The sequence below is a fragment of the Ochotona princeps genome, chromosome 7 (genome assembly GCF_030435755.1).
Source record: "Ochotona princeps isolate mOchPri1 chromosome 7, mOchPri1.hap1, whole genome shotgun sequence".
Taxonomy (NCBI): Eukaryota; Metazoa; Chordata; class Mammalia; order Lagomorpha; family Ochotonidae; genus Ochotona; species Ochotona princeps.
The window spans coordinates 62,839,855-62,864,890 of record NC_080838.1 but is presented as its reverse complement, the minus strand read 5'-3'; the positions used below and the strand labels follow the sequence as shown (position 1 = coordinate 62,864,890).

Below are 25,036 nucleotides of genomic sequence, written 5' to 3'. Positions count from 1 at the left end.
TGAAGACGCAGGAAGGCAGGGCTAGTATGGGCTCTCAGAGTCCTAGCAAGCCCTGGCAACAGGTGCAGGGATCAGCAGGCATCTCCTGAGAGTCCCGGGCAAGCAGGCAAGGATGGCGTTACCGTCTTGAATTTGGAAAAAAGAGAAAAAAAAGAAGAAGAGAAAACAAAACAGAGAGAAACTTCTATTGCTCAGCTTCCTCCTTGCCAGCCCGAATATAGCCACTGTTCTAGAAGAGATTTTTTTTCTTTCCTTAACTCCCTCCCTCCTACTCTTTCCTTCTTCCTCCATGATCTGCTTGCTTTCCGTTCCTCTCCGCAGCACCCCCACCTCCGCCTCTGCTCCCTCTTTTCTCCCTCCCCCTGCTGGTTCGCTGGATTCTTCTTCCCCCGCCCCCCATCCCCCCCCCCCCCCCCCCGCCTCACTTCTGCAGGGGCTGTGGCCAGGTCCCGGCAGCTGGGAGGGCGAGGGCCAGGTTAGTTGCGCACAGATCAGTCCTAGGAAGAATCAAGTCAGACTCTCTCTCTCTCTCTCTCTCTCTCTCTCTCTCTCTCTCTCTCTCTCTCTCTCTCTCACACACACACACACACACACACACACACACACACACACACACCCCACAATCAAAAACTCAACCGACCTCTGCGGCTCCTCCAATCCCTGGAAACGGCGAGCGAGCGCCCTCCGGACCGCTGCGTGCACCCCGCTCGGGCACCCAGCCCGACCCCAGCGCTAGTCCTTGTCCCCAGCGCCTCCACTTCAGCCGGGTGTTCCCGAAAAATCAAGCCGGGAGGGAGGGTAAAGACAGCAGGCTGAAAAACACCCGGGCCACACACACTGCGACCTGAAGCTCCTCCGCGTCCGAGGAGACACGGAACCCGTAGCGCCCCGCGCCTGTGTGGTCCGCGCTGCCGCGCCACAGGAGCCCACCTGCCGGTCCGCGCCCTGCCAGGACAGAAAGTGGGACTAGTCGCTGTCGCGTTCCAGCCGCACCCAGCCCTCCGGGAAGCCTCTCCCTGGCCGGGGTGACTGTCAACCCTCGGCTGTACCCACCGGACCCCGGTGCCTTCGGAGTGCCCCCCTCCCACCACTCCGCTCAGGGACCATGGCAGGGGCGCGCGGGCTGCTCTGTCTGTGGCTGAGCTGCGTCTGCGTGAGCCTGGCGCGAGCAGAGAGGCCGAAACAACATTTCCCGGAGCTGCGCATAACTGGACCAGGGGAACGCATGGCAGGTAGTGGCCTGGGCCAGGAGCTGCAGCCACACGACAAGGTGTCCCAGCACATGCTGCGGCTCTATGACAGGTACAGCGGCGGCAGCAGGCTCCAGGCGCTGCGGGTGCCAGGCTCTGGGGAGCGGGGCTCCAAGCCCACGCGCTCCCAGCCCCTGCGGGAAGGCAACACCGTGCGCAGCTTCCGAGCCGGAGCAGCAGGTGAGTGCACTGGGTGAGCCCCCTTCCACCTTTCTGCCCAAGCTTTTCTCCCCAGCCAGGATCCCCAAAGCCTCCTAGTCCACCCTGGGCTCCGTGGCGCTGCCCAGGGAGCTTTCTGCTGCCCTGTGGAGCCCTGCGTCCGGTCCCAGACTACTTTCTGCCGGCGGCGTCCCGGGGCGAGCCCGGGTTTTAAGTCCAAGGAGAGAAGGAAGGCACACGGCTGCCCGCTGAGGGAGTAGGCTGAAGGCACTTCGTGGGGAAAAGGCCGAGGGCTACTCCTCGTGCTCTGCCTCACCCCTCACCCCTGGCGGAGCCCTCCTGCCCTGGGCGACTGGTGCACTTCTGGGGTACCTCGTACTGTGATGACTGTTAACTTGGCCAGCGGAAATTCCCCTGGGCTGGGCTGGGCTGAACCATGTTTGCCAAGAAGCAGATGCCATTTTATGCCAATCCAGGGACCCTGAGAGAAAAGTCACACTTAAGCTTGGCAGCTTTCTTCCTCGCCTTGTAGGCAGTGTTTTCCACTGGTCTGGCACCAGCCTTAAACTCGCACCGTCAGTGTGACTGTACTAATCTCACACACTCTGTGACTGTAGCGGAGCCTCTATGTGACAACACACAGAGCCAGGTGGTGTTGGGGGGTTGCTTACAATCATCCTAGCAGGTGGGGTTTCCGCCATCCACCCTAGGAGGAGGGAGGGGGTAGAATACGAGGGAGCATCCGTGGACATAAGCACCTCTTGAATCTGCCCATGAAAATCTGCTCATCCCATTTTTCAACACAGATCAGCACCAACTGAAATTCATGGCTTAACAGGGTTTCTTGCAGCCCCCGTGGTGAAGCCAATAATTTATGCTAACAGCTTCCCTCCCTTGTGCTAACAGCTTGCGGGAAAGTTTCCTGGACACAAACTCTGTTGATTGGCTTGAAGGATGCACTAGGCTTTTTTCTTGCGCTGTGTTCACGGTAAAGGGAAGTGTAACTAACTGCAGAGGCTGTCGTCAGTGAATCCTTGAAAAAGAGCCAAGAATCTTCAAGGAAGGAGGCCATGCCCCCATTCTCTGTCAATTCTGTCAGAATCACTAGAAAGCAAGCCCCCGCCCCCGAAACCTAGATATGTAGGACTCCTAAAAGAAAAGGTGGAGGGGAGGAGAAAGGAAGGAAGTCAATGTATCCATCAAGGAAAGCCCTAAGCTGACACTGGAAATGTACGAGAGCTCCTAGCCACGATGACATTTACAATAAATGTGAATTATGCCTTCTAATACTCAAGTCTTCGGTTGGAGTCTGAGCAAAACCAGATTTCTTCTTAAAACCGTGAACATGATCTGTAAGGTGCTGGACTCCGCTTAAGACCAGCAACTGACCTTGTGTTACCCACAGTGTCCCAACCACTGGAGGAAGCTGCCCTGACAAGCGAGCACACCAGAGATCCTCTGTTAACTTTGGTTCTTGGTCCAGAGCAGAGCCTCAGCTGCTCCTTGACGGGAAGGAAGTTGGTGAGCAAGGGAACTGAGAAGAATGTCGAAACTGAAATCACTCTTGTCACTAATCATACCTGTGTGCTTCATTGTACTCCAAGAGAATAGCATAGGCACTTAAGAGACAAAAGGTTTTTTTTTTTTTTAATCCAAAGCTCTCACTTTGAATAGGAATCACAGGGCTTGGAAGTTGAATTTGACTATACTTCGTTCACACCTACTGTATAACTTTGTGTTTATTTTAGGCTGAGTGCACCATGGACAAGGATTTGAATAACTCAGGCACAACATACTTTTTGGCTGCAACTCAGGCCACGCTTTATAATTTCAGAGTGTTCCTTATCAGCCTCGCTGTAGTCTTCCACCATCCAATGATAAACTCTGATATAGGGGCCAGACGTTGCCTGGAAATGATGAATTGCAGCTTGAAGCATATATAGAAGGCTGTGTGTGCTGATAAGAAAAGCAATCTCTTTTAGCATCCTAGGACCTGTCTTAATGACTTATTCATCAAATGTAGACACTGTTTTTTGTGGAAGCTGAAGTGTCGGATTATCTCATTGGAGACTCCTGGAGAGGTGGTTCATGTTGGATCCCTTCCAAGGGGGTTTAGTTACTAAGGCACTAAAAAGGCCTTATTATAAGACAGGTCTGGCTGGAATAAGGCAGGGCTCCAGGAAGGTGCTAAGGTTTACATGTATGTGCCTCTTGCTACATCCGTATCAGCATTTCCATAATGCTCGTCACCTTGTGACCTGTGTTCTGATGTCAGAGAAAGGTGCTGTCTGCATTAATAAATTAGATGTGTTTCCCAGTCCAAACTGTTTCAGTTTCAAGCCATACAGGCTTTGTACAAAGATATTACATATCTTAAGAGCAGGTTAGGTGGCGCGCTGTATATGATGGAGTGACTGCTGATATGGCAGACTCTTTTAAGTGCTTATTCGGGCTCGATGATAGTCTTAGAGACCTATTTGCTCCTTGGGACCTACAGGATTAAAGTTATTTATTATTTTAAACCTCGTATGTCTTTGGTTGAAATTCAGCTGCTCTGGTCTCCTTCTGATTACTTTCTACTTAAACTACTACTGGGCTGGTAGGTGGCATGCCATCCTAAATAGTGTTTTTCTGAACTCCTTTCTCCTTCAGTGCTAGGTAATTGGTGTGCCAAACCCTAGGTTTGAAGTGTCTATAATATTTTTTTTGTCAAGTGCAAAGAATCACTTATTCTCTCCCTTTGTAAAAGATAATTTTAACGTTATTGATGAACAAGAAGTTCAGTATGGAAAGTGCATTGTCTTGAAGAGGGACAGAGCAATGTGGAATCAGCTTTTATTTTGGTCTTGGCTACTATTTTATTTGTTCTTGGCTACTGTGAGAACTACGTAGGACTTTCTCCTGTCTGAATCCTTTGTGTATTACTACCACGGCCAATTAACCTTATGCTTCTTAATCATACATAAACCCTCTTAAGGAAAGTCATTAAAGCAGACATGTTCTTGTTAGAAAATTGGCATTATTTGGGCCAGAAGCCTAGAAAGTGTTTATACTTCAGAGAGCATGTATTGCCTTTTAAAAAGATCATGTGTATTTCATGGATAAAATTAAAAATTAAGATAATCCCTTCTTGAAAATTAGCCTTTTCCTTCAATGAGAAATGTTCCTTCCTACAGTGACCAACATATAGTCTGAAGTATTGTGGTTTTTGACATGTTTCTAAAGTGCAAGACCGAAATATTAAACTTTGGGAGGTATAATTCACAATTAATGATTGAGTGATTATTACTTCAAAAGTTGTCATTTGTTCAAAAACACTTGGACCAGTGGGAAAGCATCATTTTTTACAGACTAGATGACGTAAATTCTAATTGCTATATTAAAACTTAGATACCTTGAATACCTGGCATCTAAAAACTGGACTTGAATTAAGATTATCTGGTGGATTTCTTTTTAGGGCAATAGTGCATCTGGAGAGGAAAAACTTTACATGCAGTTGCACTGAATTATACACTCAGTGCTTTGAATACATGATAGCCTTTAATGAAGTTTTTACTGTGACAGTCAAGACAGCTTTGCAATTTCTGACATTGAAAAATTCCTAATACCATGAATTCTTGGTTACCCGTGCTAACGCGGAGGAGAAAGGGAATGGATTGCAGAGAGAACCATTCAAGTCTATCTTTGTAGTACAGTTAGATACCTTCAAAACAACTAAGGAACCATTGGGGCCAATGAGAGAGAAAAATCCTAAACACATTATTCACTCAAGGAATATTTATACATTAAAACATATATGTATTTTTAAAGTAATTAAGAATGCTATGTGCATTTTAGCCAAGCAGTGGAAGTTCTTTAGGTACTTGATTTAATGAGTTCAGATAATTCTGAAAATTAAACTGACATGATTGTCAAACTTCAGTGTTTTTGCATTATAAAATTTTGCAGCAGGAAGAGGTATTGATTCTTTTCCTTCCGTATGATGATATTCGTACCAGATAATTTTCACTAGCAGAGAGTTCATCAAAAAATTTACTGTTTTTGATAGTCTGGTAGAATTTTTCCTGAGAAAATTTCACAAAAAAAGGTTTCTGGATGATGATAAGAGGTGTTACATAACATTAAGCGATGTGATCAAATAAACTTTCGGGGAAAAATAGCAGTCATATTTCTTTGCTGTGGGACTTTGCAGAGCCTTTTAAATGCTCTTGGTCCTATTCATATTTACTCTTTCTTGACAGATATTATTCTGTATAAAGAAAAGCCATTCCATTTGTGGAAAGTCTCGGTAGACAAACCTCTCAATATCCTGAGGACAGCATCATTTACTCAACACATCTATAAAACTCATCATATAATCACAATGCTTTATTACATTTAATAGATACAGTAAAAATTATGGCCATGGAAAAGCCTTATAAAAACTAATGAGTGACTTGGCCTCTATTTTCTAATAGCAAGTCAAGATTTCTGTTCTATTGTATCAGTGCTTTCTCAGCAAGTCTGGATGATTTTCCATCTGCTAAATTTGTATATTCTAGTAACCAATTTTTAACTTAGTAACTTTATTTTTGTGCTAGTAGTAGAAAGAACTCTGGCATCAAACAGTCTGAGCTTTAATTTTCTTATGCCAAGTTTCAACTGAGTGAATATTTATGTCTAAGATATGAGTCCATGAAGATGGAATTATTTATTTATTTGAGAAGCATGGAGACAGACAGGCAGGGACCCTCTGATTCGTTCCCTCAAGTGCCCAAGTTTGAGCTAAGTCAATCTCAGGAACCTGGAACTCAGTCTGGGTCTCCTGCAGGTGGCAGAGGACTCAAGCACTCGAGCCTGTTGATTCGTAAGTGTGCATTAGCAAGAAGCTGAAATTGGAAGTAGAGACAGGACTAGGTCCCAGGCACTGTGACATGGGAAATGTGCGTCCCAAAAGCCTGCTCTGACAGTATATGCTATACTGAATGCTTTGATATACTTTTAATCAAGTGGCTGAAGTATATCAAGTTGTTATCTACTTTGGATAACAGTGAATGATGTCTGTGTGACTAATGAGGCCTAGCGTACTGCATTAGTTAGCGACCAGTGAAATTGCAATTCTATTCATGTGCTAATAGTGGGTTATATCTATATATATATTGTCATATAAAACATTCCTCCTGGCTATCACTTTTTCAGGGCAGATATTCTTAAAGGAATGAATTTCTCTCTGTTTTCTAACACATCAATTTGTAAGTCATAGAATCCGATGATTACTTTTTTGTTGACTTTTTCAATGGTCTTTCCTCCCTCAAAATGGATCTCATGGCTCTAGATTATATGTCTCCTACCTGCTTGCTCGCCTGCTTTCTGCATATTTACTCTGAGGAGAAAAGGCAACAATATCTCTCCCTTATGCTTTTGCTTTTGGGTCCACTCTCTCTGAACATGGCCCATACATGTCAATGTCGTCCATTCTCCGAATAAACTTCACCACTTGCTAAAAAATATAAAATGTTTGGGTAAAATGATCCCACTGGATTGCAAGTTACTATTTCTCTCCTGACCCTGATAGTTGAATGGAGCAAGGTTTGGTGTTTTTGTAGATTTGGCAGCATCAGTTTCAACTAGAATTTGTTTGAAATTCTCTAGCCCCCACTGTACCTTCTGAATGAAATCCTGCAGGAGGTGATGTTTGTGCCCAAGGTGATGGAAGGGGCTTGAAAGAAGCCATTCAGGAGATTTGGTTTGCGTTTGTAAAAACAAAAACAAAAAAACAAAAAAACAAAACAGAGGGTCCAGTGCAGTAGCCTCGTGGATGAAGTCCTCACCTCACACACGCCAAGATCCCATATGGGTGCTGGTTCTAATCCTGGCAGCCCCGCTTCCCATCCAGCTCACTGCTTGTGGCCTGGGAAGGCAGTCGAGGATGGCACAAAGCCTTGGGACTCTAAATCTGCTTGGGAGGCCTGAAGATGCTATGGGCTCCTGGATTTAAATTGGCTCAGTTCCAGCTGTTGCAATCGCTTGGGGGGTGAGTCAACGGACGGAAGATCTTCCTCTCTGTCTCTCGTCCTCTCTGTACATCTGCCTTTCTAATAAAAATAATATAAACCTTTAAAAATGAAAAAAAGAAAAACAATAGAAAATGCCTGCTATAAGTATGTGTGTTTTTGGAGTTTTGAGAGTTGTATATCATAACCAATCTCTGAAATCTACGATTGATTAATGCACTGTTCATGGTCTCATCTGGTCCATTGAGTTTGCCTCACCATGGGTATATGGTTTATTCATTCACATGATGTCAAGTTTCTTCTGCTTTGGAATGTGTATCACTGTCTTTATGAGGATTCTTGCTCTAGAGAAGGTCTCAAAGTAAGTCCAGTCAAATGCCTAATCCTCTCACAGCTGCTAGAATTTGTGATCTACAAGATTTATAGGAAGGATGATATGAGCAGGAGTCTACATATCAAGTCCCCATTTTCCAAAGACTCAACATAATTTGCGCTGAGCGTGCACTGAGAAAATACTTCATTTGGGTTAGATGTTCAAAGAGGACAAAAGATGGTAGGAAACTATCAGCTAGGAAAAGTATCCCTTACAAATACAGTGGTTTTGAAAAAATTTCTTCTGTGTCCTATTTCTGCTTCTGTATTAGGCATTATTGTTCCAGTTCTGATACCTGTCCCGTTAGCTCCTTTCTAGTAAACTGGAAGAAAACACTGCAAAGTACTTTTACCTGAAAAGGGCTTTTGCTGACATTGGGAAGTTGAAGCTATTTCACCTTGGTATTAAGTAGGAAACACTGTTGAAGCTGGTAAGTTTATGTGGTTATCTGCTCAGCATTGAACAGATTTAACAGCTCCAGACTGATGAAGTATTAGAAATGCAAAGATTTATGGAATAGGAGTCTTCTCTCCAAGGGCTCACAGTCTTGGAATCCCTTGGATGGAGGCTAATACTAGATAATCTGATGAACAAACATCCTAGAAAAATACACATTATATCTTGCTTGACCATACATACATACTTTGGACATAGAGAATTTTGTTTTGAGGTCCCATAAAACTCTGTCGATTGACAAGGGTGCTATAAGTTGTTATGAGGGCCCACAAAACTCAGTCAAACAAAACTCTATGACTTGTGTTCTGTTTAGAAACTCCCAGCTTGCCTGTGCCTGGAAGTTGAAAGCAGCATAGAAAAACTGATCGCCTATCAAATCATCAGCAAGAATTCAGCCAGTGACCGTGGGTGCAGGGGACCCTTCCTAGGCACATCTGGTATTTCTAGCAGTGTATATATATATATATATATATATATATATATATATATATATATTTATTATTTTTTTGAGAAAAAATGGGAGAAAAATTGTTCTGAGCTACATATTTTCTGTATGACTAAGTTGTTTTCCTTGCTTCCTGGGGATTTAACTAATCATCGAGATTTCATTTAGTCTATTTGTTTTAAAAGCAGACTTTACATAGAAAGCTTTTCTATTGTATGTTCTAATTCCCTTTGAAAATGTTCTGTGTGGGCCAGCCCAAAGGTGAACTTTCCCCCTTCCCACTCCCTGGACGCTACCCCAGCTACCACTGGAGATGAGCTCAGCTGGGGCAATACCATAGCTGGCCCTGAATCGCTAAGCTAAAGGAGGATGAGCTCTCAAGCCAAACTTATCATTTCTTCAGGTTCAAGTGCTTTGTTTCAAAAAGAGGTTCAGACAATTCTTCCACCTTTGTTAATAACCAAATTCCTTAAACACACACACACACCAACAACAACACTATGTAGACAAATCTGTGTTCTCCAAATTCAGTTGTTAACCAGCTCATTACCACCATGGTCTTTCATTTTAAGAAAGGTGAATGACATTTGCATATTCATAGAGGAAACATTTAGTGAGTCGTGTATAAGGGCCAAGTCCTAGGTTGTAGTTGAAGCATCTGATGATGTATCACAGAGCCTTGTCTTCCAGGAGTTTAAGCTGTTAGAGAGCAACAATGTGATGAAAAAACTAACCCAGGTCAGATTGTCATGCTAGAGTTAGGCACCAGGAGTGCTTTTTCGGCTTTGCCTTAAAAAACAGATCTTGATATAGACATTTCCATGAGAAACGCTGTAGAAGCAAGCTTCCATTTGTGTAAGAGAAAGCATGGCTTATTCAGAGACTTGCCACAAACCCATTTTCACGTCTCTAGAAAGTTCATGCTACAAGATCAAAATGCCAGTGTAGAATCCTAGGCTACTAGTGAATGCATTGGGGCAAGGAAAACCCAGCTTGTGGGAGAGCCAGCAAACAGTTAGAAAATAGCTCCACCTATTGGCAGTCAGATGTTGAGAAGAGCTGGAAACACCCCACTGAGGTTATTTCATTTGCAGGATCTGAGTTCTCTTGTTCACACTACCCTGCGTAAGGAATGCTCCTGTAAGAGCGCAGACTTCTGACCAGTTTTCTAGAGTCACAAATTGGTCTTACCTGTTAACCTGGATACTTCAACTGCACCATTAGCTTTCTTTCCTTTTTTTTTTTTTTTTTTACACTTGGAAGAAAAACTGCCATCACTCAGCAGTCCTGAGGCGTTTCAAACTAGTATTACATCATTTTTGAATTATTTTTCCTCTTCCATTCCGTATGTTCTTTTTTATTTGACTAAAACACATGAAGCAGTTTCTGTATCTCAGCATTTTAGTAATTTCCCTCGTTGCTTTTTCGTGTATCAAACTAGTTAAAATGAGAGCACCCAGAATTAGGTATGCATCTCCAGATTTGGTCAGCTCAGTCTAATAAACAGTAACTACTACCTAATATCAAATATTATTTACACATTAAATATTCATAGATCTATTTTTGTATCCTGAGAAAGATCACTCTTTTTAAAAAAAATTTTTTTCTTATTCATCTTCAAACAGAACCTCAGGATCCTGTAAAGACAATTTTTTAATTTGCTTTTATTTAAACATAAATATCTGTGTGCATAGATAAATCAGGCGTAGAAAGAACTCTAATGAAAATCTCCTGTTCATAGGGATGGGAAGACACTCATTTCAGAAGATAAATTAATACAAGATCTGGGTAATGGGAAAATATGGATGTAATTGGATGTGTGTTATCATTTATTTCCATGTACAGGGAGCTATTTATCTCATTCAGACTTATTACTCTGTACTCATTTGCTCAAATGCATGTGACTCTCCCAATACTGTTTAATCCAGTGTGAATACACAATAAATATCTGTCGGGCTGTTCTGTGCTAAAGAGCTTTGATTGGCCCAGAACTTGAGTGTCTTGCAATAGCAGAAGATGCACTAAAGCATAGATTACAGAAGTCAAAGCACATTTTTGGAGTGGTGGAGATGTCAATCTTTTTGGGAGGATCAGGAATGGGATCAAGAGTATGTATAGAACTCTAGCCTGGGTGCAAGAGGTTAAGAGAAAAGTTAGTGAGTGCTGGGCCTGATTCAACACCATGGGTTAGGAGCTGAATGTGAATTTACCCCTTCTTTTCTGAACTGGGACTTGTACCCATTTCAAGGACTTTGAACAACTAGGTTAATTTGAAGCATTGTAATATTTTCTATTAAAAACATTGACAGCATTCCTTGTGCAAAACCTTTCATTTATACAATGTTGCCTAAGGCAGGAATATTCTGCTTTCATTCCTTCCCCAGCTGTCCCTTCCACTTTTGTCTTTAAAAAGTCTGATTCAGCGCCTGGTGTGGTGGCCTAGTGGCTAAAGCCCTCGCCTTGAATGTGCCAGTATCCTATATAGGCACCCGTTCTAATCCTGGCTGTCCCACATCCCATCCAGCTCCCTGCTTGTGGCCTGCGAAAGCACTCAAGGACGGTTCAAGGATGGTTTAAGGCCTTGGGACCCTGCACCTGCATGGGAGACCTGGAGGAGTTTCCTGTCTCCTGGCTTTGGATTGGTTCAACACCAACTGTTGGCGGTCATTTGGGGAGTGACTCACTGGATGGAAGATCTTCCTCTCTGTCTGTCCTCCTCTCGGTATATCTGACTTTGCAATAAAAACAAATAAATCTTTTTTTTTTTTTAAAGTCTGATTCGAAGTCACCTTTTTCCTGTGTGCCTCTCTGCCATCTATGTGGGCAAATCAAATTGCTCTCTTGTGCTCCAAGGTCTTTCTTACTATCTTGGACAAGTAGGATTATCCTAGCACAGTTACCTGCATACGATTGATGAATCACTCCCTCCCCCCCCTGCGTGTGATAAGAAACAAATGTGTTTGCTGTGCTGTGATCTCATCCAGGGCTCAGCACCTAGTAGGTGTTCAATTGTGTATCTGGTAAAGCAAGACATTTATTGCACTTTGCTTTCTGTTTGTTACTGACTGTGGCATGTTTCTGTGCAATCCATAAAGAATGCAATTGTAGTAATGTATGTAATCTCTATGCCATTAAGCCCCATTGTTACATTGCCCATTTAACTCTATTTTAGGACAGTTTGTTGCTCTTAGATGTTTGACTGCAAACAGAATTGATTACAGCTAGGATGAAAAGTTAAATCACCAAGATTATTGTAAAGAGAAAATGCTGTGTTTCAAGAAAAGAATCTTCTGTACAATATGCTTTTTGCTTTGCATAATTGGGTGTGGCAGAATCATAATTCTTTACTACATATTTCCTTTTCAGGCTGGGTGACTACTAGTCTGGTGGTTCCCTGGGATCACCGCTGTGCAACGGAAATTTAATGCAAGCCACAAATGTTAGCCACACATATAATTTTTAAAATGTCAGTGGCCATGTTTAAATGTGAAAAGCAACAAGTGATATTAGCTTTACTGTTATATCTAACCTAGTATATTCAAATGCTATCATTTGAAAATGTATTCAGAAGAAAATACATTAATATGATGTTTTGCATTCATTTTTTGAATTAAGACTTAAGAATTCAGGATGTATTGTATAGGAACACCACATCTCCACTGGACCTTAAATGACCCATCATGATTGTATTGGACAATGCAATACCATTTATTAAGTCATTTCTGATTGTTGCACACTTTATCTGCATTCTTTCAATGAATCTTCACAGCTTCTCTGCACTTAGGGCTGCCGTGTCCACTGTACCGATGAGCAAATGGAGACTTACAGCATTTATGTTAGCTTATCTGAGGACCCCTGTTGAGTGTGTGGTGCTGGGAATAGGTAAAGAGTTTTTGCTTTAAAATAATGGCTTGAAAGAAAAAGACATTAAATGAGGCAGTAGATCGATTTTGAGGCTGTTTGGAGCAGATGTTGATTGATTAAACACAAGGAAAAAAGCTCATCTAGAGCACAGCACAAGGTGTGAAACCTGACAGAAAGAATGAAACATTTTGAGGCAAAATGTGAGTGAAAGGAGCCTGGCTTGTTTATCACCTAAGACTCTGCCATTCGTGCGTGTTCTTGGAGTCTGTATGTCCCCTTCCGGTAGGCACACGAACCACCATTTGTTGGCTGCATTCCTAGAACTGAGTGGCTCCTCTTACTTCTACTTGAAGCTTGCCTTTCTGACAAAAAGTCTAAGGAACTGGATATTCTATGGTGGCTGGGATGAATTAAGGCTAGAGTCTCCAAGCAGCCCTGATGCCACGGCTTTGTAGGAAAGATCTGTAACATATTAGCCTGGTGTCATGGATTATACAAATGTGCACAAATGGCAGTTTCCTCCTTTTCCTTCACACAATGTTAAAAATGAGTGAAATATGTTTCCCATTGCACTTCGCCTGTGCTTGGGGACTCGGTGAACTCATTTTAAGTTTCCACGTCTTTTAAAGAATGTTTTGTTTTTACTGAAACATGTTTTTGATCAAGAGCATGATTTCATGATTGCGTGTGTGTTTCCGAGACAAATATGTATATGGACAAGTGCATGGACGAGGGTGAGGCCCTAGTGATTGAGCCCGGGACTGGGGATTCCTGAATTCTAACCTCAGCTTCACAGATTATTCCTTATTGATCCTGAGAGAAGAAACCTGTTTCTTCCCTTACCAGTCTCTCTCTCTGCCCCCTCTTTCCCCTTTTTCTTTACCTCCCATCATCTCCATCTTATTTTATTTTCAAAGAACTAGAGATACTGTTGAATCATTTCAATAATTTCCATTGAATATATACATTTATGTTTGTCTCACGTTCATGTCAAATTCCAGCTCTGTAACAGAATCCTATTTTTTGATAGGATTGAATGTGAGGCTTTTTTTTCACGTTTTATCTGAACATTGGCACATATTATTCTGCTCACCCAGCTCCAACTTTGTACAAGAACATATAATCCCTTTCCTGTCAATATAGGCACTCAAAACATTAGTAGTTTATGTTTAAGAAACTATTAGCAGACAGTTTATGAAATGTGTTGCAGAATCCCACACAGTTCTATTGACATGGAAGGTAGGTATAACATACTGAGCCAGTTCTTGAATCACAGAGAGTCTCATTCCAAGTCCTGTGTTCATGACCAGTGGGCCACGCACACTTCAGATAAGGAGCTATTTCAATACTTTGCTGTATTTGTAGGAAAACTTCTTGGTCTCTAGAACTCTCAGCTCTCACTTTCGTTAAGTCCACTACTGCGGTACAATTTTCAAATACTCACAGTGCTTTAGTAAAGCAAAGAACAAATTAGTTAAGAGTGGCTGATCCTTGCTTTAATCTTTCTCTAGCTTTTAAAATCACTCTTGTTTATTCTTTTTACCCCACCCAGAAACCCTCAAAAGCTGGAGATTGCCTAATGTTTTTGCTTTGATTTATCGTAATTGAAGTGAAATGCACACAACATAAAATTAACTATTTTTAAATAAACAAAGTGATATTTAATATATTCATAATGTTGTGCAACAACTAAATCTGTCTAGTCCCAAAATATGTCCACCATTCCAAAGTAAAACCCTAAAACCTTAAAAGAACTTCTTACTTCCCCTATTTCTAGTCCCTGGAAAACAGCAATCTGCTCTTCTCTTGATGTAACTATTTTGGATATCTAACATGAATTAAATCAAATGACACGTGGCCCTTAGTGTCTAACTTCTTTCATTTAGCATATTATTTTCTAGGTCATCCATGTTGCAGCATTTTCAGTACTCCTTCTCATAACAAAATAATAGTTCCTTGTGTGGATAGATCACAATGGGTTTATCCATTCATTCACTAATACACATGTGAGCAGTTTCACCTTTGTACTATTCTGAAAAATGCTGCTGTAAACATGTACTTATTTGAGCATCTATTTTTGATTCTTTGGGGTGCATTTCTAGGAGCAGAATTGCTGGATGCATGTTAATTCTCTGACTAACTTTTGGGGAAACTCACAAGCTGCTTTTCACAGAAGTTGAAGCATTCATTATACATCCCCATCCCCCGAGACCTCCAACACACCTGCAGCAATGAGAAAGGTTTCATATTCCTCCACATTCCCATTGGCTTCCTCAGAAATGTTGTGGGTTTTTGTTTTGTTTGTTTTTGTCTTAGCCTCCTACTGTGTTGTGATTTACTTTGTGTTTACAAAATGACTAATGATGCTGATTTTTTTTTCATAATGCTTATTGGCCATTTGTATATTGTCTTTGGAAAAATGTCTATTTAATCACTCCCTAGTTTTTCACTTCTCTTTATTGTTGAGTTGTACCTGTTATTTTTATAGTCTTAATATTAAATTTACCAGATATATGATTTACAAATATTTTCACTCATTCTCTGTCATTTCACTTTCTTGATAATGTCCTTTGATGGAAAAATCTAGTTTAACAGCTTCATAAATTTAATTATGTATCTATTTTGTTATTGTTGTGTGGTTCACATTTTGAGTATAAGATGTAAGAACCGATCAATAATCCCAAGTAATGAGTTGTCCCAATGTTTTCTTTGAAGAATTTCATGATTTCGGTTCTTATATTTGGGTTAGTGATTCATTTTTACTTGCTATTTTCTACATAGTAAGAAGTAGGGGTCCTATTACTCTCTTTATTTTTCCTTTACAGGAGCCCTTGAGAACAAGGGACTGCATGTTTTTAATCTGACTTCCCTAACCAAGTCTGAAAACATTTTGTCAGCTACACTGTATTTCTATTCTGGGGAGCTAGTGAACACCAGCCTGAGTTGTCCAGTGTCTCAAGGATGCTCACATCAAGCTAAGAGGAAGCCCATGCAGGTAGATCTCTCTGCATGGATCCTCAAATCTAACAGGAACCAAAGTCAACTCCTTGGTCACCTGACAGTGGACATAGCCAAATCTCACCGAGACGTCACATCCTGGCTGTCTAAGGACATCACTCAACTCTTGAGGAAGGCCAGGGAAAATGAGGAGTTTCTCATTGGATTTAACATTTCCTCCAAAGGCCACCAGCTGCCAAAGAGGATGCTGCTTTTTCCAGAGCCTTATATCTTAGTGTATGCCAATGATGCTGCCATCTCTGAACCAGAAAGCGTCGTATCAAGCTTACAAGGACACCGCAATTTCCCGTCTGTTTCTGTGCCCAAACTGGATAGGCACATTAGAGCTGCCCTTTCTACCGAACGAAGGAAGAAACGTTCCACTGGGGTCTTGTTGCCACTTCAGAACAATGAACTTCCTGGAGCAGAATATCAGTATAAGGAGGATGGGGTTTGGGAGGAGAGAAAGCCTTATAAGACTCTTGAAACTCAGCCCACTGAGAAAAATAAGAACAAGAAGAAACACAGGAAGGGGTCTCATCAGAAGAGCCAGACACTGCAGTTTGATGAGCAGACTCTGAAGAAGGCAAGAAGAAAGCAATGGATCGAACCTCGGAATTGTGCCAGGAGATACCTTAAGGTAGACTTTGCAGACATTGGCTGGAGTGAATGGATTATCTCTCCGAAGTCCTTTGATGCCTATTACTGCTCAGGAGCATGCCAGTTCCCCATGCCAAAGGTAACCGTTGTTCTTTGTCCTGTACTTATTTCCTACTTCCAGAGGAAAGAAGGGCACATGAAGTTGAGTGCCTCTGTGTGTATAAGTGTGTGTTTTCATCCTTGAAATCTGTCAGAATCCTCATTAGCATACCATGAAATCTGACAGGCACTATAACTATGTGTGTTTTTGTGGGGAGGGTAGATAAAGTTATATGGAATCAGTATTGGTAGGAGGGGTATACAATGATGCATGTATAGAATGTGTTTTCTACATAGCTTGCAAACATACTTAGTTATGCTGTATGTGTGAATCTATACTTACCTATTATATATATTATCTAGCAAGCCCTAGGTGATTTAAAATATGATCTCAGATGGGTTATTCATAGAGTGAGTGACTGTTGTGGGAAGAGCTAATGGGATTGAGGAACCAGTGCAGAATGCCTTGATTAATAGCCTCCTGTGGATGAGTTGTTCCCATTGAGATCAGGATCATGGTGAGTCCAGGTAAACTAGCCTCATGAAATCCTCTGCTTGCTTGTCTTATTTGCTTGTGTCTTATATATCAAAGGGGGGAAGGCAACATAGGATAGAATGCCTTTGCAGACACATACACAGACTCATTTCAATCTGTCAGAGCTGGCCTGTGTTTCTTCCAAAGTCAGAAGGGACTCTGAGTACTCAGGGGTTATGAGACCACACAAGCACTCAGTATTCAAACAAAAACATCCACCCAATTCCACCTCCATCTTGCACAGCAAATTCGACTGACTGTTCTCCTCGACTGTAGAGTGCAAATAGGTCACTTTGTAGTGAAATACAATGGTGTTCTCTGGCCTTTGTTAGATTCATTGCTTGCACTTCCATTTCTGCTTAGACCAGTTCAAGTCCCTGTTGTGCAATGAAAAGTAGCTGTAGGAACTGAATTCAGAGAAAGGATACAGCAGGGTTTTTGCTTGTTTTTGAAGTGAATCAAAGAATAATAGTCTAACACAGAGAAAAACAATAGGCCAACTTCACAAACCTTGGTAAGCCTCAGGGCCAAAAAATTGACTAAAATATAATTTTCTTATGAAGCTGACTCAGAAAGATGAGATTTCTTTAATTTCTAAAACTTGTGTTTCTCAAGGATTGTGGATGGACTAAATTGCTGTAAGCCTACACACAACCTAAAGACGACATAGATTTGCAATTACATAAAGAACCTTACCTTGTCCAGCTATTCATGAAGAAAGGACGGTTCATTGATCAAGCGATGCCCATTCAATTGGGATAACATTTTAAGGAGCATACACTGAAAATGATCAAAGCACTCAGAAGTGTTGGATTCTTATTGTACTTTGTCTATAGCATTAAGAGGCAAGAGTGTACTGAAACTCTGTCTGCAAACTTAGGATGACTGATTTTAAGTGAGGCTTGGAATTTTCTAAATCACCCCATAAACTGAAATATCCCTACGTGTTCTGGGGAAGGAGTTTTCACTCTCCTTCCAACATTCATGACCCAGGCAGCCATAATAATGTGGTCTGTTTTTCGGCCCTCAGCTCCAGAGAGCTGCTGTACTCCACGCTCTACAAGCTCTCCCAGTGCATTCCTTTCAGCATTGCTTTTATTTGCTTTTGCTATTCATAACTCTGATGTTACCTCAGGAGAGTTTTGCCATAGTTCTTGTCGCTGTCAAGAATAGTCATTTCAAAACTGATGAGTTTTAAGCTTATCAGTTTTCACTGATAAGAACAGCAGAGATAAAAAGGAAAATATTATGTCAGAAATAGTAAGTGTACGTGTCTGACCACAGAAAAAATCTTCAACTTTACGGTGCTTGCAAATCTCCCAGAATCTTGTTACTACAAGTGGATATGAGCGCAGGGCCTGAGATTACACACACATACACACACATCAAAGCTCCCAGCTGGTGATGATGTTGCTGATCCATATCGCATGTGGTGTGACAAAATTGGGGTCACCTTCTCTTTCTTAAACTCTGGGTCCAACCACCTGTGGCTCTCTGGAGAAATTGCTTTAAGTGTCTCAATGTTGGTTTTACCATCTTTGTATTAGGTAAATATTGTCTGCATAATAAAAACAGTGGGAAATGAGATAGTAGCATGACTTGCACGTAGTGGGTGCTTTGTAAATACTTGCTATTGACATGATTACTAATGACCAGAGAAATTTAAGCATAGGAGGCAGAAGAAAGCCTATGTAGGGAAAAGATCAAGAGAATAAAAATTGCATGTCAAAAACATTTTCTAAGTGTTCCTGGTCCCTTGTCAGAAATCACGAAGCTGAAAAGAGGGTTCTTCCTGTGGGCTCAGCAGTCCCTGAACAATTCCAGTGAGGATTCTTTGGAGAGTAATAGAATCAAGAGAGCATCAGTTGCAGCAACTGAACTCATCATAATATTTGTCAAGACTTGGAATGGCATCCGAACTCTGGGGAGACATAACAGGGATAAGTGTGGAGTTTTCTCTCTGAGCTGGAGATGTGCTTTTGCCAAGTTGAGAGTGGAAGCTTGGCTGTTACACAGTGTGCTCAATCTCTCATCACCTTGTATGAATCTGCTTAGCTTTTAAAGCATCCTAGTGGTTCCCTTTAAGCCTTCCAGGCTTTGTGTCATTCCAGTGGCACAGTCATCTAAAGGGTGGGAAACATGAAGCAATAGGAAGCTGCTATATAGCAGGGGTAATCTGTAACCCTCACTGCTGTCTGCAGTGTTCACTGTAACAACCAGAGCGAGTGATTTGGATCAAAGTGAGAGTCACAACAACAGAGGAAAATTGAAGGTGCCGGACCACATCAGTTCAGCACATGTGGAATCATTGTAGTGTCAAAAAGCGTTCAGACTCTCGATATACATCCTGCCCCAGAGAGAAGATGCAGAGGTCAGCATCCTCTCTTGGCCCTCTTATTTTGGCCTCTGGAGCAAAAGCCCACTCTGTATGGCGGGGCCCTCTGTCTGCAAGCACATCAACCTGCTCCATAATTCAAAACAGCTGTGTTCTGCCTTTCCCAAATTCCAGGATTTGCCCTTTCACTGATTCCAATTAGATAGTTTCTGGACTATCACACCCATGTGGGCTGGACTGGAAGAGTGTGGAGCAAAACCTCACGGCCCAAGTCAGGAATGAAGGCTCTAAGTTGATGACATGCTCTCCCCTGCTAATGCATTTGTAATCAAATTCAACTTGAGGCCAGTATACACAACTTGGCAGGTGCAGCCTGACCACTGTAGATTTCATTCACAGACACGGCAGTTTGGATTTTTTATATTTTTAGCCCTTTACAGTTAACCTGTTTTCCCAAGGAAAGACTCTTGGTGTGCTGCAATGAGATGAAAATACCCACAGTGAAAACCAAGTTGTATGCCTTTGCTTCTCCTCACCACCTTAAAAGAGATGGAAAACAAAACTTTCAAATGGGAATGATTGAGCCATTGCTGCTGACAGAGATCCAAGAGAACCATCAAGGATTAGAGGAATGAAGTTATTTTGCAAGAATTTTTGCAAAAACTAAAGATAGCAAAGACAATGAGGTTAAAAAAAAAACAAGTGCTTGGAATCAAATAGTCTATGTAAAGAAGAATTTCACATTTAATGAATTCCAAATGATACACCCCTAATTAATTTCCTAAATTTTCCAATTCTAATCTTTTTTGAAGTATAAAGATGTCAAACCTTGGTTCAATGAGTTGCTTACACAAAAAAATTATCTAATCTGATGTTAGATTCACATCTCAACCATATTAGACAAAAGTGAAGAAATGTGTGTTTGAAGTGGATCTACTTCTTCAGTTCAGGAGAGACAGTCAAGAGAAACATGATCTGAAGTCAGAAACAAATAAAAATCATGGGCTGGCAAGGATGTCTCACACCAGTGAATCACTTCATGGATCTTTTGTGCATGACGTAATGATTCCTGATCATGGCAGCCTGATCAGAGGACTTCAATAATGACAGTAACGGGAAGAAGTCCCTTGTGCTCTGAGAGGTCCCTGACAAAACACACCAACCCCGTATCAGGGACTTGTGCCCGAATTCCGGTGACCTCGCTAGAGGCTACTTATATGCTCCTAGTTTGTGAATCTAGCGTGTCTGAGTCGAAGCTTGAAAAGCAAAAAGGACAGGAATTTTCCTAGGAAACACCCATGAATATTTTCCATCTCTACAACAGAAACTTTTATTTTGTTGATGGAAATTATTTCCACAGAAATAGGTAAAAATGGAGGATTTTCTATTTCTTGTTTGTGTTCCATCTATTTCTCCAGGATTTATTTAGTACTTACTGTGTACAGTACTTGAGGCACTGTGGGGCAACTATGTGCAGCAGTATGTAGTGCAGCAAACTGCTTTTCATGCAATTGAAATGTTATAAGAATCATCAAGCATTAATAATAATGGAATAAGGTTATAAAATGTGGTTTTACACTAGTCCTCTTGGAATTTATTTTAATAGAGACATGTAAATAAATGCGAAGATTTTTTTCTCTTTGGAAATTACTACTACCAATGAAATACTAGGCAATGATTTTCCATGTCTGATTATTATACTGGCTTCTATTTGTATAAGCTACATGTAGTTGATATGCAGGCTTTGCAGTGTAACAAAGTACAACCACATGGGACTCCTTACCTTATGGTAAGAATGCCCTGCTTTGCCAGTGTTTAATGCTAGTAGCTCGTTGCAATTAACTAGCATCTCCAAGAGGCAAGAATTAAAACACTTTGCTCATCTTTTAGGCACATTTAAAATCATTTATGCCAATTCATGATAAAGCTAATGTATAATGATGAATTATTTTCATTTACGAATGGAATGAGAGAAATCAGATTTTCCTATGTCTGTCAAAAACATACTATGATCTTTATATTCCACATTTATCATTGATCATAAATATATGTACATGTATAGATGAAGGCAGCTATCTCTCTATTATCTGCTGCTCCCTTAGCTTAGCTGCTTTATTTGTTCCAGTTTCATATGCTGACAATTTTAAGTCCTTAAAATTAAAACATCAATTCACTGGAGCAGGGAGCCATGAGGAACATGTCTTCAAGTTTGGAAACAAAACCTTCTAAGTTTATGATTTAGTTTGGAGCTAAATCTCCCCCAACTTCAACTCAATTTCTGACAAGTTACCAAGTTTTGGATTCTAAGTGTGTCCAAAAGAGAACTAACTTACTTTACCTAAAAGAGACACTAGGGATAAAAGAAAATGACAAGTGTGACATCTCTTATGAAGTTCTGGGCTTGCAAAAGTACCTGCCACTTCATTGCTTTTCAGCAGAGGCAAGTTGTAGGGGTCTCTAACTAAAACCACGCGTTCCGCACGCGGACTAATAGTCCCACTGGCATTTTCCCAGGGAACAGATTTCTCTCTCTCTCTCTCTCTCTCTCTCTCTCTCTCTCTCTCTCTCTCTCTCTCTCTCTCTCTCTCTCTCTTCTTAATCCAAGGGATAACCTTGGGCACCCTGGATTGTTTCTATCCTCACGGGAGATAACCCACTCTTAGAACACAACTCTAGCAGGTTGTACTCAAAGCGTGTAGAGCAATAGTGACCCCCAGTGGCCAGTGATGTCTTCTTCTTAACCACAGCTTGTACTACTGGGAGCAGTAGAGTCGCCATCCAACTCACACTCTTGGCAATTATTACATAAACGAAATAAAACAGCCCTCTGCCTGACCTACTTGATTTTATTTTCACAACAGTCCATAAATATCACTATAACAATGGCAAAGGTGTGTCCCTGAGAAATATGGTGCTTTAAGGGTTATGATTAGGGTCAACACACAATTATTTTGTTACAATTTTGTTATTGTTGAACCATCCCAGAAAACACTAATTCCATGTTTTGTGATTGATTGGTTTGTAATTAAACAATTTCTTCTGGGAGAACTGTGTTTGAATTCTTACTCTCCTTTCCATGAACTATATTGATGATAAGTGTGTCTTATAAACGTTCAGTCCTTATAGCACACAGGCAATGGTAGTCTTATCATGAGGATGACAGGCACTGTGCACAGCATGCCTGGAATGTAACGTGAAGTTAATGCATGGTATCTGCTCTCTTGGTGGTGGTACTGGCGATAGAGCTGAATGTCTAAGAATGTCAAGACATTACAAATTTGATTAAATGAATTCTTTATATGAGTAGCTAATGATTAGAAGTGAGGACTGGAAAAGAATTTCCAACTAACGTGCTTTCTTCTCCCATTTCTCTTTACAGTCTTTGAAGCCATCAAATCATGCAACCATCCAGAGCATAGTGAGAGCTGTGGGGGTTGTTCCCGGGATTCCTGAGCCTTGCTGTGTACCAGAAAAGATGTCTTCACTCAGTATCTTATTCTTCGATGAAAATAAGAATGTTGTCCTGAAAGTATATCCTAACATGACAGTAGAGTCTTGTGCTTGCAGATAACCTGGCAAAGAACTCACTCGAATGCTTGATTCAATCCTTACTTTAATGGATTCCTTTCCTTTTTTTTGCACTGCCAATGCATTTTGTCCTGAAAGATTTGTTTTTTATATATATACTGAACAGAGAATAAGCAAATAGACTGAAGAATTCCACAAAAGAGACACGGACTGGATTTGTCTTTGAATGTAACTAAAAGCAAGATCTTAGAAAATATGAATATGAAGATCTATTTCTTTTTTAAAACATCACACAAGAAAAGTGATCAAATTGTTTTTAGAACTGTTAGAAAATACATGGATTTATTCTTACAATGGGCTTTAAAAACAGATTGAGACAACAGCAGCTACTCATCTAATGACAAAAGAGACTGCATATTTTGAAATGGGCTTATTGCCTTACATTTCTGAGCAATTCAGTATGTGTTAAATTAGTTCAGTTCACTTTGGCATTTAACTTAAAGGTTCTTGAGACCTGCTTTTACTATTGTTCTTCCTCCACAAGGCATTCTGTGAGTTTAAGGGAGCGAGTGCTGGGAGTTGGTCTATATGCTTGTGTGTCCATATGCCAGATACCTGTGTCTTCTACATGAAGGTTTGCTTAACCTGGTTGTCTTTAATGTTTTTAAAATTTTGTGTTTAGACCAGCACCAGAAAAATTACCAAAATTAATAAAGTGATCCAAAAACATATATAGAGAATTACCATGTGACCCAGGAATTTGGTTGGAAATACCTGCTGTTTTCATTTTGTTTCCTTCCAGAAAAAAAAAAAATTAGGAGCCCATGTTTTTTGAAAATATGGCTGTAATTCTTCTTCTGTGTTTCTTTTGCAAAGATACTTTGGTTATGAAAATTGAATTTAAACATCTTCCTGTAGTCGTTGAACACCTTGTTCTTTTATAGACCTCTACATCCTGGAAAATCATGGTTACATACAGAGATTCAAAATTCAGTGTGGTGTAAAGAGCTTTTGACATGACCTTTCTGGTCACAATCACATACTGAGTATTTGCATTTTGGGCTCAGTCACAGAATCTGCATTTTAGCAAAGCTCACTAAAAATGATTGACCGGGAAAGAAAGTCTATTCTGTCAGCCAGGAGCACCTCCCCTTGAAGTCGGGCCTTTGAGAATTACTCAAAAAACCCCTCACTCACTGTTTTGGTGGCAGACATGTTTTCAGTCTTGGTGTTACATCTTTGGTCAATCCTCCTCTGGACTCAGTCCTGCCCAATAATAGAAACATTGAAACCATTTCAAAGGTTGCCTGGTAGCAGAAGGAGTCAGGGTTTTGCACTACCCTTGCCTATAGCTCCCAATGGTTATATTTTAATATTTTTGAGCAACTCTCTTGTGAGTGGTGCTGTGTCAATGGTGTGCCTTCAGGGTCCTCACTGGCAAAATAGAGAGGCTGGCCACTGGCCCTGGAAGGCCTTTTTGGTCTAAAAATGCTGGGGTTATAATAGTAGTTATTTCATATATATCTTCCTTGAAGGGATGACAATGATATATAGAAAAATACTAGAACAGAGCTCTGTCTTCCAGGATTTTTAAGTGAATATAGCATCTCTGAGGGCCCTGGGGCATTTTATTGAAAACCCATTAAGAGATTGCCTTGACAAGATGCTATTTGATGCTTCAGGTACACAGAAGTTGATTTATTTGAGTGTGGGTTGATCTTGTGAATTAGACATACTAGTTTCTAAAAAGAACAATCAAGTTCTGGAGCATAAAGCACTATGGTTTTTCTCAATCATTTTTTTTGCTCTGATAGCAAAGATTTAAGTATCCAAAGTGAGATGATGAAATTACTTTTTTTTCAAAAATTGAAAGAAAATTTCTGTTACAGAAGTGATTCAGGGGACTGCACAGTAGCTCAATAGGCTGATGCTGATCCTTTAGCTGCAAGCGCCAGCATCCTTCACGGGCTCCAGGTTGTGTCGGATGGTCCACTTCCGACCCAGTTTCCTGCTTGCAGTCTGGAAGAGCAACAGCATAGCCCAAGTGCTTGAGACTCTGAATCCGCATTGGAGAGCTGGAGGAAGTGCCTGGCCCCAGCTTTGAACTGGCTCAGCTCTGGCCGTTGCACCCATTTGGGGAGTGAACCACCAGATGGAGGATCTGTGTCTCTCCTCTGTCAGTAAATCTGCTTTTCGAATGAAAAGTGAATAAACCTTCAAAAAAAATAGAGTAAGAGTATGGCCATCATATTCTGGTTATAACTGGCTTGTACGCCCCCCTCCAAATTGTAGATTACAATAAGTTCTTAAATTTAGTTCTTTTCCTAAAGGTGTAACAATCAAAACTTCTGGAAATTCTGAGAATCACTTCTCAAACTTCTTAGAGCCAAATTGCTGTTGCA

At 41.1% G+C, this 25,036-nt stretch overlaps 1 protein-coding gene across 1 annotated transcript; it reads left to right on the top strand.

Annotated features, from left to right (window-relative positions):
• Positions 1 to 730: 730 nt before the first annotated feature.
• On the top strand, positions 731 to 23,007 carry BMP3 (bone morphogenetic protein 3). The gene is made up of 3 exons (XM_004590611.2): positions 731 to 1,430; positions 15,366 to 16,276; positions 22,486 to 23,007. The coding sequence occupies exons 1-3, from the start codon at positions 1,106 to 1,108 to the stop codon at positions 22,675 to 22,677; spliced, it is 1,428 nt and encodes a 475-aa protein (XP_004590668.2). The 5' UTR covers positions 731 to 1,105; the 3' UTR covers positions 22,678 to 23,007.
• The last annotated feature ends 2,029 nt before the right edge of the window (positions 23,008 to 25,036 follow it).